The sequence below is a fragment of the Notechis scutatus genome, chromosome 6, assembly GCF_049901735.1.
Source record: "Notechis scutatus isolate UNSWTSFEM ecotype Mainland chromosome 6, rNotScu1.2, whole genome shotgun sequence".
Classification (NCBI taxonomy): Eukaryota; Metazoa; Chordata; class Lepidosauria; order Squamata; family Elapidae; genus Notechis; species Notechis scutatus.
This window is the reverse complement of record NC_142014.1, coordinates 5,634,639-5,648,018: the sequence shown is the minus strand read 5'-3', so window position 1 is coordinate 5,648,018 and position 13,380 is coordinate 5,634,639. Positions and strand designations below refer to the sequence as shown.

The 13,380-nt window shown below is 38.2% G+C and overlaps 2 protein-coding genes across 3 annotated transcripts in view; one reads left to right on the top strand and one right to left on the bottom strand.

Annotated features, from left to right (window-relative positions):
* The window catches only part of IMMP2L (inner mitochondrial membrane peptidase subunit 2), a 134,321-nt gene that overhangs the window by 51,218 nt on the left and 69,723 nt on the right, over window positions 1–13,380 (top strand). The gene's annotated exons all lie outside the window — the stretch shown is intronic.
* The window catches only part of LRRN3 (leucine rich repeat neuronal 3), a 41,599-nt gene continuing 37,739 nt past the window's right edge, over window positions 9,521–13,380 (bottom strand). The window contains exon 2 of the mRNA XM_026669111.2: window positions 9,521–12,450. Coding sequence (XP_026524896.2) covers window positions 9,982–12,114 — 2,133 coding nt within the window. The 5' untranslated portion in view covers window positions 12,115–12,450 and the 3' untranslated portion in view covers window positions 9,521–9,981. The remainder of the gene's footprint in view (window positions 12,451–13,380) is intronic.

Sequence of the window (13,380 nt, the reverse complement as noted above, 5' to 3'; positions counted from 1 at the left end):
ATACGGCCAAAGCCTATGTGAGAGGTCTAACTATTGCTTATAGTATTAAAAAGAATAAAGAAAAAAGACAGCAACAAAACATATGGAGGGAGAAACTGAAAGATTTGGAAATAAGTAGACAAAAGGACCCAAACAATTCAAACATTAAGAAAGAAATTGATCTGGTAAAAAGAGAACGATCGTAGCTCTCCAAGTTCAGGAAGGGAAATTATGCACGCAGACCCAAGAAAAGAAAGAAATTGCTAAGGAGTTTTTTATGAAATTGTATAAACAGGAAGAAATACCAGAAGAATCTATTGATCAATATTTGAATGAAAAGAACTTGCCCGAAATTACTGAAGAAGAGAAACAAAATTTGAATAATAAAATATCTATAGAAGAAATTAGGAAGGCAATTGGAACACAAAAAGCAAATAAGACCCCTGGCCCAGATGGAATTCCTTCAGAATTCTATAAGAAATTCCAAGAAACAATAGAGGAGATATTGGTGGACTTGTACAATGAAGCCCTGGAGAACGCTAAGATGCCTAAATCATGGTTGGAAGCATATATTACCCTCATTTATAAAGAACAATCAGACCCTCAAAAAATTCAAAACTATAGACCAATATCACTTTTAAATGTAGATTACAAAATAATGGCTACAATATTGGTGGAAAGATTAAAGAGAGTATTAACTAGAATTATCCACACTGATCAGAATGGCTTCCTCCCCCATAGGCAAATAAAAACAAACACAAGAACCATTATGGATATATTAGAATATTATGAAGTATACTCAATCAAGGCAATGGCATTGATATTTTTAGACACCCAGAAGGCTTTTGACAACCTGAATTGGAACTTCCTTATTAAACAACTGATAGGTATGAAATTTGGTGAAAAATTTATAGGATTTATTAAGACAATTTATAACATGCAAACCGCAAAAATATTAATAAATGGGGAAAATACAGATACCATAAAGATAAATAAGGGAGTAAAACAAGGCTGCCCCCTAGCTCCTCTACTGTATATATTGGCAGAAGAGACTCTCTTAGCACAAATTAGGCAAAATCAAGAGATTAGAGGACTAAAAATTAAAAAAGAGAAATATAAACTCCAGGCATTTGCCAATGATATAGCATTTATATTAGAAGAACCCTTAGAAACGAGCCTTATATTACTAAGAGAAATAGAAGAATATGGAAAGGTGGTAGGGTTAAAAATTAACAAAGAAAAAACAAAAGTGTTAACAAAAAACTACAAAGGAGCAGAAGGAAGAACTAGCAAATAAATTAGGTGGTAAATAAAGTAAAATACTTAGGGATCTGGTTGACTGCTAGATGTTCGTCGATTTAAAAAGATAACTATGATAAGTTAATAATTCAAATAGTTAAAGATTTAGATAATTGGGCCAAACTGCAGTTATCGTTATTGGGATGTATTTTGACAGTAAAAATGAATATTTTGCCAAAACTGTTGTTCCTGTTTCAGACAGTGCCAGTCAAGTTGGAAAAGAACTTTTTTGTAGAATTAAACAAATGTATATCTAAATTTATATGGCAGAGGAAAAAACCCAGATGCAGAAATAGTTTATTTTTCTATTTATTGTTGCTAAGTATTCTCTAGATAACAGTTACTTTGTGCCACTGATTTTGAATTTTGCTGGAAACAAATGTGATTGTAACCCTTGAGTTATGTCAGGAGCCGGTTTTAAATGTACTTTGTTAAAAAAAACACCATACAATATACACGAACAAATTCTTGCTGATCTACACAGTGCCAGCATTACAACAGAGGATATTTCATATGTGTGCTTGATAAAGAGCCTGTTGCTAAAAGCTCTGTCCTCGGTGCTGAAATATCTCATGATATATAGGCATGTCTTCCTGATAAATGCTAATGTCAGCATGAGCGTGATAGCGATTCATCAAGTTTCTCAATAATATGCTTAGCTGAGGCATACTGAATTCGTAAGGATCCACATTTTGGATATTAAGGCACCATGATTGTTTACTCTCTACCTTAAAAGCTGATTGAAAATGATTTGTAGTTTCCAATTTTTTTACATTTTAGGTGAAATGAAATTTGTATTATTAAAAGTTTAAAAATATTGTATCATACTTCTACTATTGAGTCTAATTGATAAATAGGACAATGACAGCTTTGTAAGTTAATGGAAAACAAAACCACGACTGTGTTAAGATGATACTGTTGTTCCTGATCTCCTAAAATTCAACATAATTAATAGTCTTTTTTTAACAAAATGCCTGCCAATTATAGCTTTACTAAATAAACACGGAAATTTAAAATGCTGGTGCTTCTTAAAATTCTATTCTTAGTCTTAAGTGTTATTTAATTTGCATTTGTAGATTCATATGCTGCATTTGTAGATTCATATGCACAATAAAAAATGGTAGATCTCAAAATGGCCTTTTAAAGATTTTTTTTCTTCAGAAGGCTGTCAAAAGAAAAGTACTCAGTTGTATCAAACAAATGTTAACATACTATGTATATATTACATATATGTGTGCTTTCTCTCTCATATATATACAGACATTTAAAAAGTATACATCTGCATTTATATGTAGTATTTTCAGAGCAGAATATATTGCAGTTATTTTTCTGTAATTACTCAAGCTTCAGTCTCCTTAGAACTTCAGTGTACTTATTGCATGTTATGAGTTCAAATAATTCACTAAATCTTACCAGAGCATTATCTCTTATCTACATTTATATTTGCCACATGGTTGACTTTCATACTATTGCTGTTACAATGTACTTCCTGAAGCAATGAAAAATGGTTCCATTCACTTGGTCCCTCATTTTTCAAAGTTCTCTTTCATCATTCAGTAATCAGTACTTTCCTTCAGCAGTTTCTCATTGATGGTCATTGAAACTTAAACCTTTTTGCAGTTACTGGAATTCTCTTTCTCTTCCGAAAGATTCTTATTTAGTGGAAAATGTTGTAGAGCAGCGGAATAACTGAGGTGAACGCGGAGCAAACTTCAGCTTTAACTTTATTGAAACAATAAAGGGTTGCTGCGGCTGCCATGCTAACAAGGCAGCTGGCTGGCAGGCAACAGCTGATGCTGTTTGACAGCTCCCTTTTATAGTCAGCTGTCAATGGCATCAGCCAATAGGAACAGTCCATGTTCCCGCTGGAAACATGGACTGGAGTGGAGACTTCAGCTCAGTCTTTTCTGAATGCAACACTCCTTTCCCTAGAACGGAGCATGCATAGTCCTTTAGGTAACTCGGGCGCTTGCGCAGGTGGCCAGATCTTCTGAGCTCCGATGGAGCTGCTGCTGGATGGGACTCTTCCGCTTGGCGGGCAGTTTCTGGTGACAACGAAGCTGGCGTCTTGGTTTCAGGCGGCTCCAGGTGAGGGACCGATGACTGCCCAAGTAGGCTTGCGTCACTGTCGGGTTCATGGAGAGTTTCTTCGGGCACCGGTGGTTTCTCTGCAGCAGGAATGTCCTGAGGGCCATCTGTAGACACACTCCAATGCCTCCTAAGTTGGTCGACATGGCGGCACCAAATGCAACCGTCTTGCAATTGGACCCTGTAAGACTTAGGACCGGTTACTGCCACAATCTGCCCAGGCATCACAAAGGGTGTCCCGCATAGTTCCTGGCATAGACCTGGTCACTTTCAGCAAACTTCTTAGTCTGGCGATTTGATCTTAGGGGCGTGACTGGGTCATAATATGGATGGAGTCTGTCTAAAGTAGTCCTCAGACGTCTACCCATGAGAAGTTCAGCAGGAGACCTATTTGTGGTGGCACAGGGAGCCGTGTGCTGGGTTAGAAGATACTTAGCGAGCCTAGAGTGCCACTCTATGGGCCCAAGCCTTTCCAGAACCTCCTTAGCAGATCTGACTGCCCTTTCAGCCAGACCGTTACTGGCAGGGTGGAATGGAGCTGTAAGTTCGTGCCTGATTCCTAGGTTAGCTAGGAAAACCTCAAATTCACAGGAAGTAAACTGGGGGCCGTTATCAGACACGATAGTGTCAGGGAGGCCATGGGTAGCGAATATCCTCGATAGGGCCTTAGTGACAGCTTCCGAAGTTGTGGAGGTCATCAAGGTCAGCTCTACCCATTTAGAAAAAGAATCAACCATCACCAAGAATGTACGTCCATGAAAAGGGCCAGCCAGATCAATATGCACCCGGAACCAAGGGGTCCCTGAATCTTCCCACATGCCTGGAGTGGCTGCTGGTGGAGCAGGTCTGGTGGCTTGGCATGGCTGACAAGCATTCACCCAGCTCGTAATCTGAGCATCCATGCTCGGCCACAGCATTGAAAGCATGGGCTTCCTTAGGTCCCCAATGCCACGAGGATTGTTTATCCAAGAGTCTATGCAGAGGTTCTGCAATGGAAGCCTTATGTGGCAAAAATGAAGCCTAGAAGTTAAGAAGTCCTAAAAAAGCCTGTAGTTCGGTTTTGTTAGTTGGAGTGGGTGCCTCATGAATAGCCCTTACTTTGGATTCGATTGGGTTAATACCAGAGGTGTCAATTCTGTATCCCAAAAATTCAACCTGTGTGGTGGCAATAGTGCATTTCTCTTTTTTTAATTTGAGACCATACTTTCTGAAACAATTGAGGACTCCTTTGACTCTTTGCAGTAACTGAGGCTTGTCAGGGGCAGATATTAAAACGTCATCGAAATAAGGTATTACACCAGGTAATCCTTGAAACAGTCTTTCCATTAATGATTGGAAAATTCCTGGGGCCACACTAACGCCAAATTGGAGGTGCCTACATTTAAAAGCGCCCCTATGCATTACAATAGTTTGTAGTTCAGCGGCTGTGTCATCAACAGGGAACTGTTGATAGACCTGTGACAGGTCTAGTTTTGCGAAAATGGTTCCTGGCTCAAAAGAATGCAGCAGGTGCTGGATAATTGGGATTGGATAAGCGCTGATTTGTAAATATTTATTCAATGAGCTCTTGTAATCCGCGCAGATTCTTAAACTGCCATCTTTCTTCAGGGGTGTCACTATTGGGGTTTCCCATTTTGCAAAGTCCACAGGCTCTAATATGCCCTGTTTAATTAATTTGTCTAGTTCCATGTCTAGTTTGGGGCAGATTGCAAAAGGTACCCTTCGAGGCTTTAAACGGATTGGGACTGCTAGGGGGTCCAAGTTGAAAGATATTGGGGTTCCCGAGTAACAGCCCAGGCCCTCACTGAACACATCAGCATAGTCATTAAACAAGGCGTCCACCTCGGAATTTGCAATAGAGTGGATTCCGCCTATATGGAGGCCTAGGGCAGGGAACCAGTCTAATCCCAGCAGGCTTGGGAGGGCACCATCCACTACCACTAAAGGCAAGTGACCTTTAAAATTTTGAAATTGAATAAAAAACTTGCCTTTTCCAATGACTGGGATGGTTCTGCCTTGGTAGTCACGTAGGGTTAAGTTGCAGCCTTGAAGCCTCTTCTTAGCCATTCTGGGAAGCAGTCGTTTCAAGGTGCTCCATGAGATGATGGACAGTGCTGAGCCAGTGTCTACCTCCATCCTGCAAGGTTTCCCTTCTAAAGAAACAAAAACACTGATTTTGTTAGAGCCTTTGTTTGTCAGCTTGGCTTGATAGCAGGTGAAACAGTCTTCAATTTGTTTTTGGAAATGCTGAGTTGTCTGAGGTTTCTGTGGTTGGGCAAAAGTCTTTCCTGCTTGACAGATCCTGGCTAAATAACCCTTTCTCTGGCATTTTAGACAAATGGCATTCCTGAACTTGCAGGATGCCCTGAGGTGATTTCTCCCACAGCTTAGACAGATGGGCTGAGACCGTGGACGTTGATTGGGGATTGACCTGTTTTCTCTTTGACTGGTTTTGGGCTGCCTAAGGCAATTTACATCACTAGCCTCTTCAGAGCCTTCCTCTGTGGAGGCTTCATCGTAATAGATGGCTGTGCTGCTCTGGCTAATTGGATTTCCCTGAATTTCTGCTGCTGAAAGTGCTGACAGTTCAGCAGCTTGAGATTCTTCAATTGCTAATTGAAGGGTTAAATCCCCTTTAGCCAATAGATGCCTTTGTAGCCTTAAATCCCTGCCTCCACAAACTAGTTGGTCTAATAACATGTCCTCCAGATAGTCTCTAAACCCACAGTGCAAGGCAGGTGTTCGTAGGGCTGCCATATACCCACTAATAGTCTCTCCCTCAGCCTGGATCCGTCTTCTAAAAGCATGACGCCTGGCAATTTGGGAGGGCTTTGGGGAATAGTGGTTAGAAAGAATTTCCTGCAATTCTTCCCATGGAACAGTCTTAATTGAACACGGAGCCAACAATGTCGTAGCAGTGTCAAACACTGTGGCTCCGCAAAAACTTAAAAAGTAAGATTTTTTCCTATGGTCGGAAATGTCAGCGAGGTTTATGGCATCTAGAAAACAGTCAAATTGGTTTCTGTAGGACTCCCAAGTTTCTGCTGTCGGTCTGAAAGGCAGGAACGCAGGGTTTGAAGTCATCTTGACTCAGCGGTGCCGGAAACTTTCCTTCTGAGGAAAGTTGAAATTTGCGCTCGTGAATAGTGACAGTAAGCTCTTAAAGTGACATACAGCTCGGTAGTGGCTTCGCTCAGCGATTCTTTGCTCGGTTGCCTCTTATACGTATCCCGCCCTCATCGCCAGTGTTGTAGAGCAGCGGAATAACTGAAGCGAACATGGAGCAAACTTCAGCTTTAACTTTACTGAAACAATAAAGGGTTGCCGCAGCTGCCGCGCTAACAAGGCAGCCGGCTGGCGGGCAACAGCTGATGCCGTTTGACAGTTCCCTTTTATAGTCAGCTGTCAATGGTATCAGCCAATAGGAACAGTCTGTTTTCCCGCTGGAAACATGGACCGGAGTGGAGAGTTCAGCTCAGTCTTTTCTGAATACAACAGAAAATCTGAAGTGTAACTGGGCAAGCAGCAATTTACTTCCGAAAATCCTGACACAGGACAGGGAGCATCTATTGATATAGGTAATAATACTTTTAAGATGTATATTTTCCCCTTTGTGAAATAATCACCAGCTGAGACATCATTAAAAATAGGAAATATAGATGGCAGGTAAAAGAAGTCTAATAAATTGCAAAGAGAAGGAATGCTGATCTTAGCGCTATCAACAATAAATGTTTTGCATGCACTCGATGGCAACAAAGATTTAGATTTTACTGCCTCTTTTTGATGCCATCTAGTGATAATCTACATATTTACAGCCAAAAATATGTAACTCAACCCAATTTGAGAAAAAGGGCATCTCAGGAGTAAAAGTTTGTTTGGCAGTAGAAAGTTTTTTAAGACCTCTTTCTTTTAAAAATCCCCAGCCTACACTGAGGTTCTAATGAAGGTCATGCTTAAAAGTTACCAGTCCCAGGCCTTGGCTGAAAATAGTGCCTTATACAATATTTAATTCCTTGACACTGCTATGGTCCCAATTTTATGTTCCTTGATTTTCAAATTGTCTGTGAACACTGCTTTTGGAAATAGACTGCCGGTTCTTAGTCTGTTTCAATCCTTGAAAAAAACGTGGACTAATTATCAATTTTGCAAATGATTGACTTCCTGCATATTTGCTCTAAATAGCCACTCCCTTGACAGAATGCTTGCAGACCTATTTCCTGTTCTCTGCATATCTGCCATTTTTATCTTAATGTTCCAATTTTATATGGACTGATTTTTCATTCTTTGTCCCATTGCAGCTGGTATGAATTACAGTCAGCTAACTTCTTCATGGTTGTGATTTGATGCTTAAATCTGATATTGATTTTTTTCCCCTTAAACAAACACAACTAATCTTTATATTTTGAGGAATATTTAGTCTTGAAAATTGAAAAGTTAATTTCCATATTTTCTGTGTAATCTTTTAATCTTGTTTGTTAAAAGGGGGGAAATCTGTTTTTTAACTCTTGTACACTTGATTCTGTTGCCTTCTTTTTGATTCAGTTATCTTGAACTCAGCAATGCATTTGAAGGTGGTTTCCAAATACTTTAATCAAGTATATATGTATTTGGACAGCAAAATATTTATCTTAAAATGCAGTTCACAATGTAATGTTAGTCAGCAGAATTTTCTTTTATTTTCTCTTATAATCTTACTGGTTGCTTCATATACATTGGATTAGCATGAATAAATTAGCATTGATTTTAAGATGGATCTTCTAGAACCAAGCTAGAATAATTGCTTGTTTCAGTTCTTTTGTTTGGATAGCATTTGAAAACAATTTGACTTGCTTTGTTCCTTTTGTTTTATTATATCATTTAGTGCAATATACAGTATTTAGAGAGAAGGTTCCTTGGCAACAAGTTTTTTTTAAATTTATATGACATATATAAGATAAAGGTTTCCCTGTCAAGTGTGTCCAACTCTAGGGCACAATGCTTATCTCTGTTTCTTGGCTGAAGGAGCCAGCATTGTCCAAAGACAATTTCTGTAGTCATGTGGTCATGCTCACTCTGTTGCGTGGAGCTCAGGTCTCGAACCTGGGCTGTCAGTTCTCCATCTGACAAGTTCAGGGATATCAGTTATTTTAGTTCTCAAATAAAGATGAATCCCAACCGAAAATCTCTGTATATGTACACAGTACAATTGATCATATTTATGAAATGAATAGAGGAAGTGTTTCAAAATTTGAAGCACAGAATTTCTCTGTGGTTCACTGAGAAGCAGACTTAGCAAGGACATTTAGACCTACCCTTTTCAGGATTCAGCAAAAAGCTGAACAAATGCTGCTGCTTTTTTAAGGAGTCTGTTTCTTAAAATTAATTTGTCCCTTTTCCACCAATATTCATGGCTGGTGCTTTGTGGGATTAGAAAAACACTAAATGGGATGTAATGCTGCTAGAATGGAAGAATGAAATCATCCTAAAGTTCCACCATGATCCATTTTGTAGCTTTATGTGTTTTCATTTTTACCTCTTTTACTTCTTTCTCACCACTGATTTTATTCAGGTTCATTTGATTCTGAACTGGAGAAACGTTCATCTGACCTAAAAAACATTTCCTTCTTATTGTCTGTAACAAAAAAAGCAGAATTTCCACCCTCTTCCACACACTGGTAGATTGCCAGCAACTTTTTGGATATATTAGAATTTTATGATGCAACCAATCAGGCTGTGAAATTGTTCTCTAAACACTTCAGCTGAGAACAAATCTAACTGAATGCAATGATTTCATTTTTGGGTAAAGATCTATATAATTAGGACACTGCATAGTTGATTATAATTTTAAGTACATGAAAACAGTAGTTTATAAATTACTGCAAGCCTTTTACATTATAAATTAAATCTCACTATAAGGTCATTATTATTTTTGTTAACTAGTAAATTTGCCTTTTCTAGCTAGTGGACCAGACAATACAACTTTTCCAAACTTATGTAGGAATATTTAGGATTGCACTGCAACTGCACAGTCTAAAACAGGGGTCCCCAAACTTGGCAACTTTAAGACTTATGGACTTTAACTCCCAGAATTCTCTAGCCAGCTTGGAGCACTGGAGATACATATATTTCAGAATAATGTCTTTAGAAAGAAAAATACTGAAGCTGTTTTAATTGTAATCAAAAGTTGTATTTTTCATCTTTAAAAAGTTTCACATATTCCCTGGGTTACTGTACAGAATTTGTTCATTTTATTACACAATTCTAGTTTTATTTGTTTAGGCAAAACTCATGGCTAAGTGTATCATACAACACAGGAGGAGGGCCTTATTCAGTTCCATTATTGTACATGTAATTAAAAAACAACAAATACTGAAAAAATCTTATCTACTTGTTTAGACAGCATTAAGTACCTCTTAGATTCGAAGTACTTAAGAAATCACATATAAAAAAAAGTTTGGTTGGTATAGAGCTTCCAAAGACAGGTGTTTCCTTTGTAAAAAAAATACTACACCAGTAAGTATTTGTATTTGTAACCACCATTTGTAATCACATTTTTTTTTCACTTTTTAATTGAGCACAATAGAAGAGAGTCTTGATGCTGACACCTTAAAGCAAAAAGTCCAATAACCTTAACTTTCATGACATGTTTGTTGGAACCTCTACAACTGTGACCTGCACTTCAAGGGTTGTGCTTTTCTCTTCATCAGCATCCCAATAACTGGTTAAAAGAGGATAAAGTTCACTGAAAGAAAATGATTGTTTCTTCACGTAATTCCTGAAAAATCTGTGCCCTGCATCACAGTTCATTTCATGACAGATGCAGCTGAGAAAGGCGGCAACACAAAAGAATCCCAAAAGAAAAGAAAAGCAGAAAAGAATTGTAGTGCTGTTGCTGCTGCTCTTCTCACAATTTCTCATTGCCGGATCCAATTCTTTTGTCGTAACATTGATGCATTCTCTTGCATTATGAAGCCAGATAATGGGGATGTCTATACAAATTTTATATTCCATTGATGAGGTGAGGTGAGTAAAATTATAGACATTTTGATGTGATGGAATTCGAACTCTCTGAGAAGTCAGGGAGTTCCCATCTTTTGGAAAGGCAGTCCACCTAATGTTAGATTTCACAATTTTAGAATTTGCTTTCCAGGAGACTAATATGGAATTATAGCTTATATCTTCTACTGTTATGGAGAAAGATTTATGATTCTCCTGGGGAAGAGAACCGTCCACATTAATCGTGATGGATTTTAAATCTGCACCAACTAAATTAGTTGCTACACATGTGTATAGGCCACTTTCTTTTTGTGTTATATCACTGATCTCTAATGTTCCTTCTGAATGTACATAATATTTAAGAGAAACAGTATTTGGTAAAAGCTTATGTCCTGATGGAGTAATCCAATATACTTCTGGTTCTGGAACAGCAGTAGCTCGACAGTGTAAGGAAATATAGCTACCTGTTTCTAAATTTAAATTTGCAGGAAAACTTTTTGGGGCTATCAGTGGAAGACAAATTTCCGTCATCTCCCTGAAATGAACCATCCTGACATTTTGGCCTTGGAATTCAGGAGGGTCTACACAAAATAGTGACTCTGACTCCATGAACCTGATGCTCGTTTTATTCATATTAATCCATCGAATGACACAATCACAACGCATTGGATTGCCGTGTATGCTGATTTCCTTGAGATTGGGCAAAGACTCAATTGTACTGTGGTACAGTGCACTCAGTGCATTGCTACTGAGCATGAGTGATTCCAGCCGTGGAAGGCGATAGAATGCATTAGGGTGTATATATGATAACCTTGGATTATTGGTTGCTTCTATTTTCCTCAAATCTGGCAAATTTTCAACAGCGAGGTTATCTATAGATATTAGTTCAGGCATGTTATTAATTCCCAATTCTTTCAGATGTATCATGTTGCTAAAATCCCCTCTTTGTATTCTGTTAATAGGGTTTTTGTTTAAATCCAAAAATTTAAGATTTGTAGCCTTCTGAAGAGTTCTGTGGGGCACTTTAATTAATCTGTTGTCATAAAAAGAGATGCTTTCTAAATTGTCAAGACCAGCCAAGGCATTATCTGGTATTTCTGTGAGATTTATGCCTGCTAGAACCAGGCTCCTCAGATTTATAAGGGATTTAAAGTTCCTATCTTCAATTCTGCTTATTGGATTTTCTCCAATCATAAGAACCTCCAGATTAGGAATAGATTCAAACCATTTGCTGTTAATTATTTGAAGGTTGTTTGAATTGAGATGAAGCCTAAGAAGGTTATCGAGGCCTGTGAAAGCCCCTGATGCAATTGTAGAAAGTAGATTGTGATTAATGTAAAGCTCTTGGAGATTATTAAGCCCAAAGAAACACCTGTCAGGCAATTCTGTAAGTTTGTTTTCCTCCAGATATACTGAAAGAAGTTGAGTTATCTTCTGAAGCTTGATAGTAGCCACTTTAGATAAACTGTTCTGAGATAAATACAAACCAGTAAGGTTTACAGGAAATTCTCGATGGTATTCAATTTTTTTAATATGGTTTGCTTGTAGAAGTAGTACCTGTGTATTAGCAGGCAGTTGAGGTGGAAAAGTAAAAAGGCCTACATCATTGCAGTCTACTGTTGATGCCTCCGTGTATATTGACCTAGGAGTAAACCACGGTCGTATCTCGCAGGAACATGACTGTGGGCAGTCTGTTTTCTTATCCAGAGGTTGTACTGAAGCAGTGATAGTTAGGCCAAATAAAAAGTAAATTTTGACTGACATGTCCTTCATCTTAGCTCTGGAGTTCAGAAAATAAATTGTACAGTTTTTATGTACAGTAAGGGTTGGTCATTTGATAAGACAATCATTTGAATTTGTCAAATAGTACATGCTGCACAAACTCAATGTTTGTTTGCTTTTTGGAAATGCGCTGCGTCGTTATAATCACTGTGTCTCAATTTAAAAGGCATTTTTGGAAAATGATATTACATCAGATGGATAGAATCTTTAAATTAAATATATCCAGAAGGAGATATCAAAGGAAGTACGGTAGCTTGTTTATATAACTGGAGTCATTTTCAATCCCATTTTGTCTTTTTTCATTTTTGTTTGTTTGGGGAAAATAACCTACAATATAAAAGAGAAAATAATTAATACTATCAATGAATATAGCAATGAAGGTTTATGTATTATTATTGATTTAAAATAATAGCATGTTGTATTTTTATACAACAGTTCAGATTATAATCCAGATGAAAATCACAATTGGGCCTTGTTTTCAGTTAAAGAGATATAAGTTTGCAATTTTAAAACTAGGAGAATTATGGAAATCCATCCTGACTACTCTTTTGGCATACAAGATAATGCTAAAATTGTTAAATCACTTGCCTTTTCCCCAGATATTCGTGACTGTTCTAGATATTCTTCCTGTATGTGTGTGCATACAGAGCAACAGGTTATTGGAGGGGAGGACATGTTCCAGGGGTGGGATTCTACCAGTTTGCATCTATTCGCTAGACTGGTTGTTAACATTCTAAGAAGTTCAGAGAACCGGTTGTTAGAAGAAATTACTGGCCTAATCCTGTAAGGAAGGCAGGAAGGAAACATTCTGGTGTTGCTTACAGAAACTGCCTCTCCATTAACCTTTATTACATTCTTGGCAGGACTAGACTTCCTGTTTCAGAAATGTCTCTGGAGTTTTTTCCCCACTCCTTTGCTGGTACTTTGCTTGTGTGGAGTGACCATTCAAAGTTACAATGGCACTGAAAGAAGTGACTTATGACCCTTTTTCACACTTACGACTGTTGCGGCATCCCCACAGTCATGAGAGGCCAGGGAGGAGATGTGTGCATCGATGTGAGTGATATTGAGTTGGCCACACCCAGCCAATAACATGACCACCAAGCCATGTCCACCCAGTCACATGACCACCAAGCCATGTCCACCATCTAAGCCACACCCACAGAACTGGTTGTTAAAAATTTGAATCCCACCCCTGGCATGTTCATATTTAGAACGTTTCACATTTGGTAAGTAAAAGCTTAATATGTTCTGTAC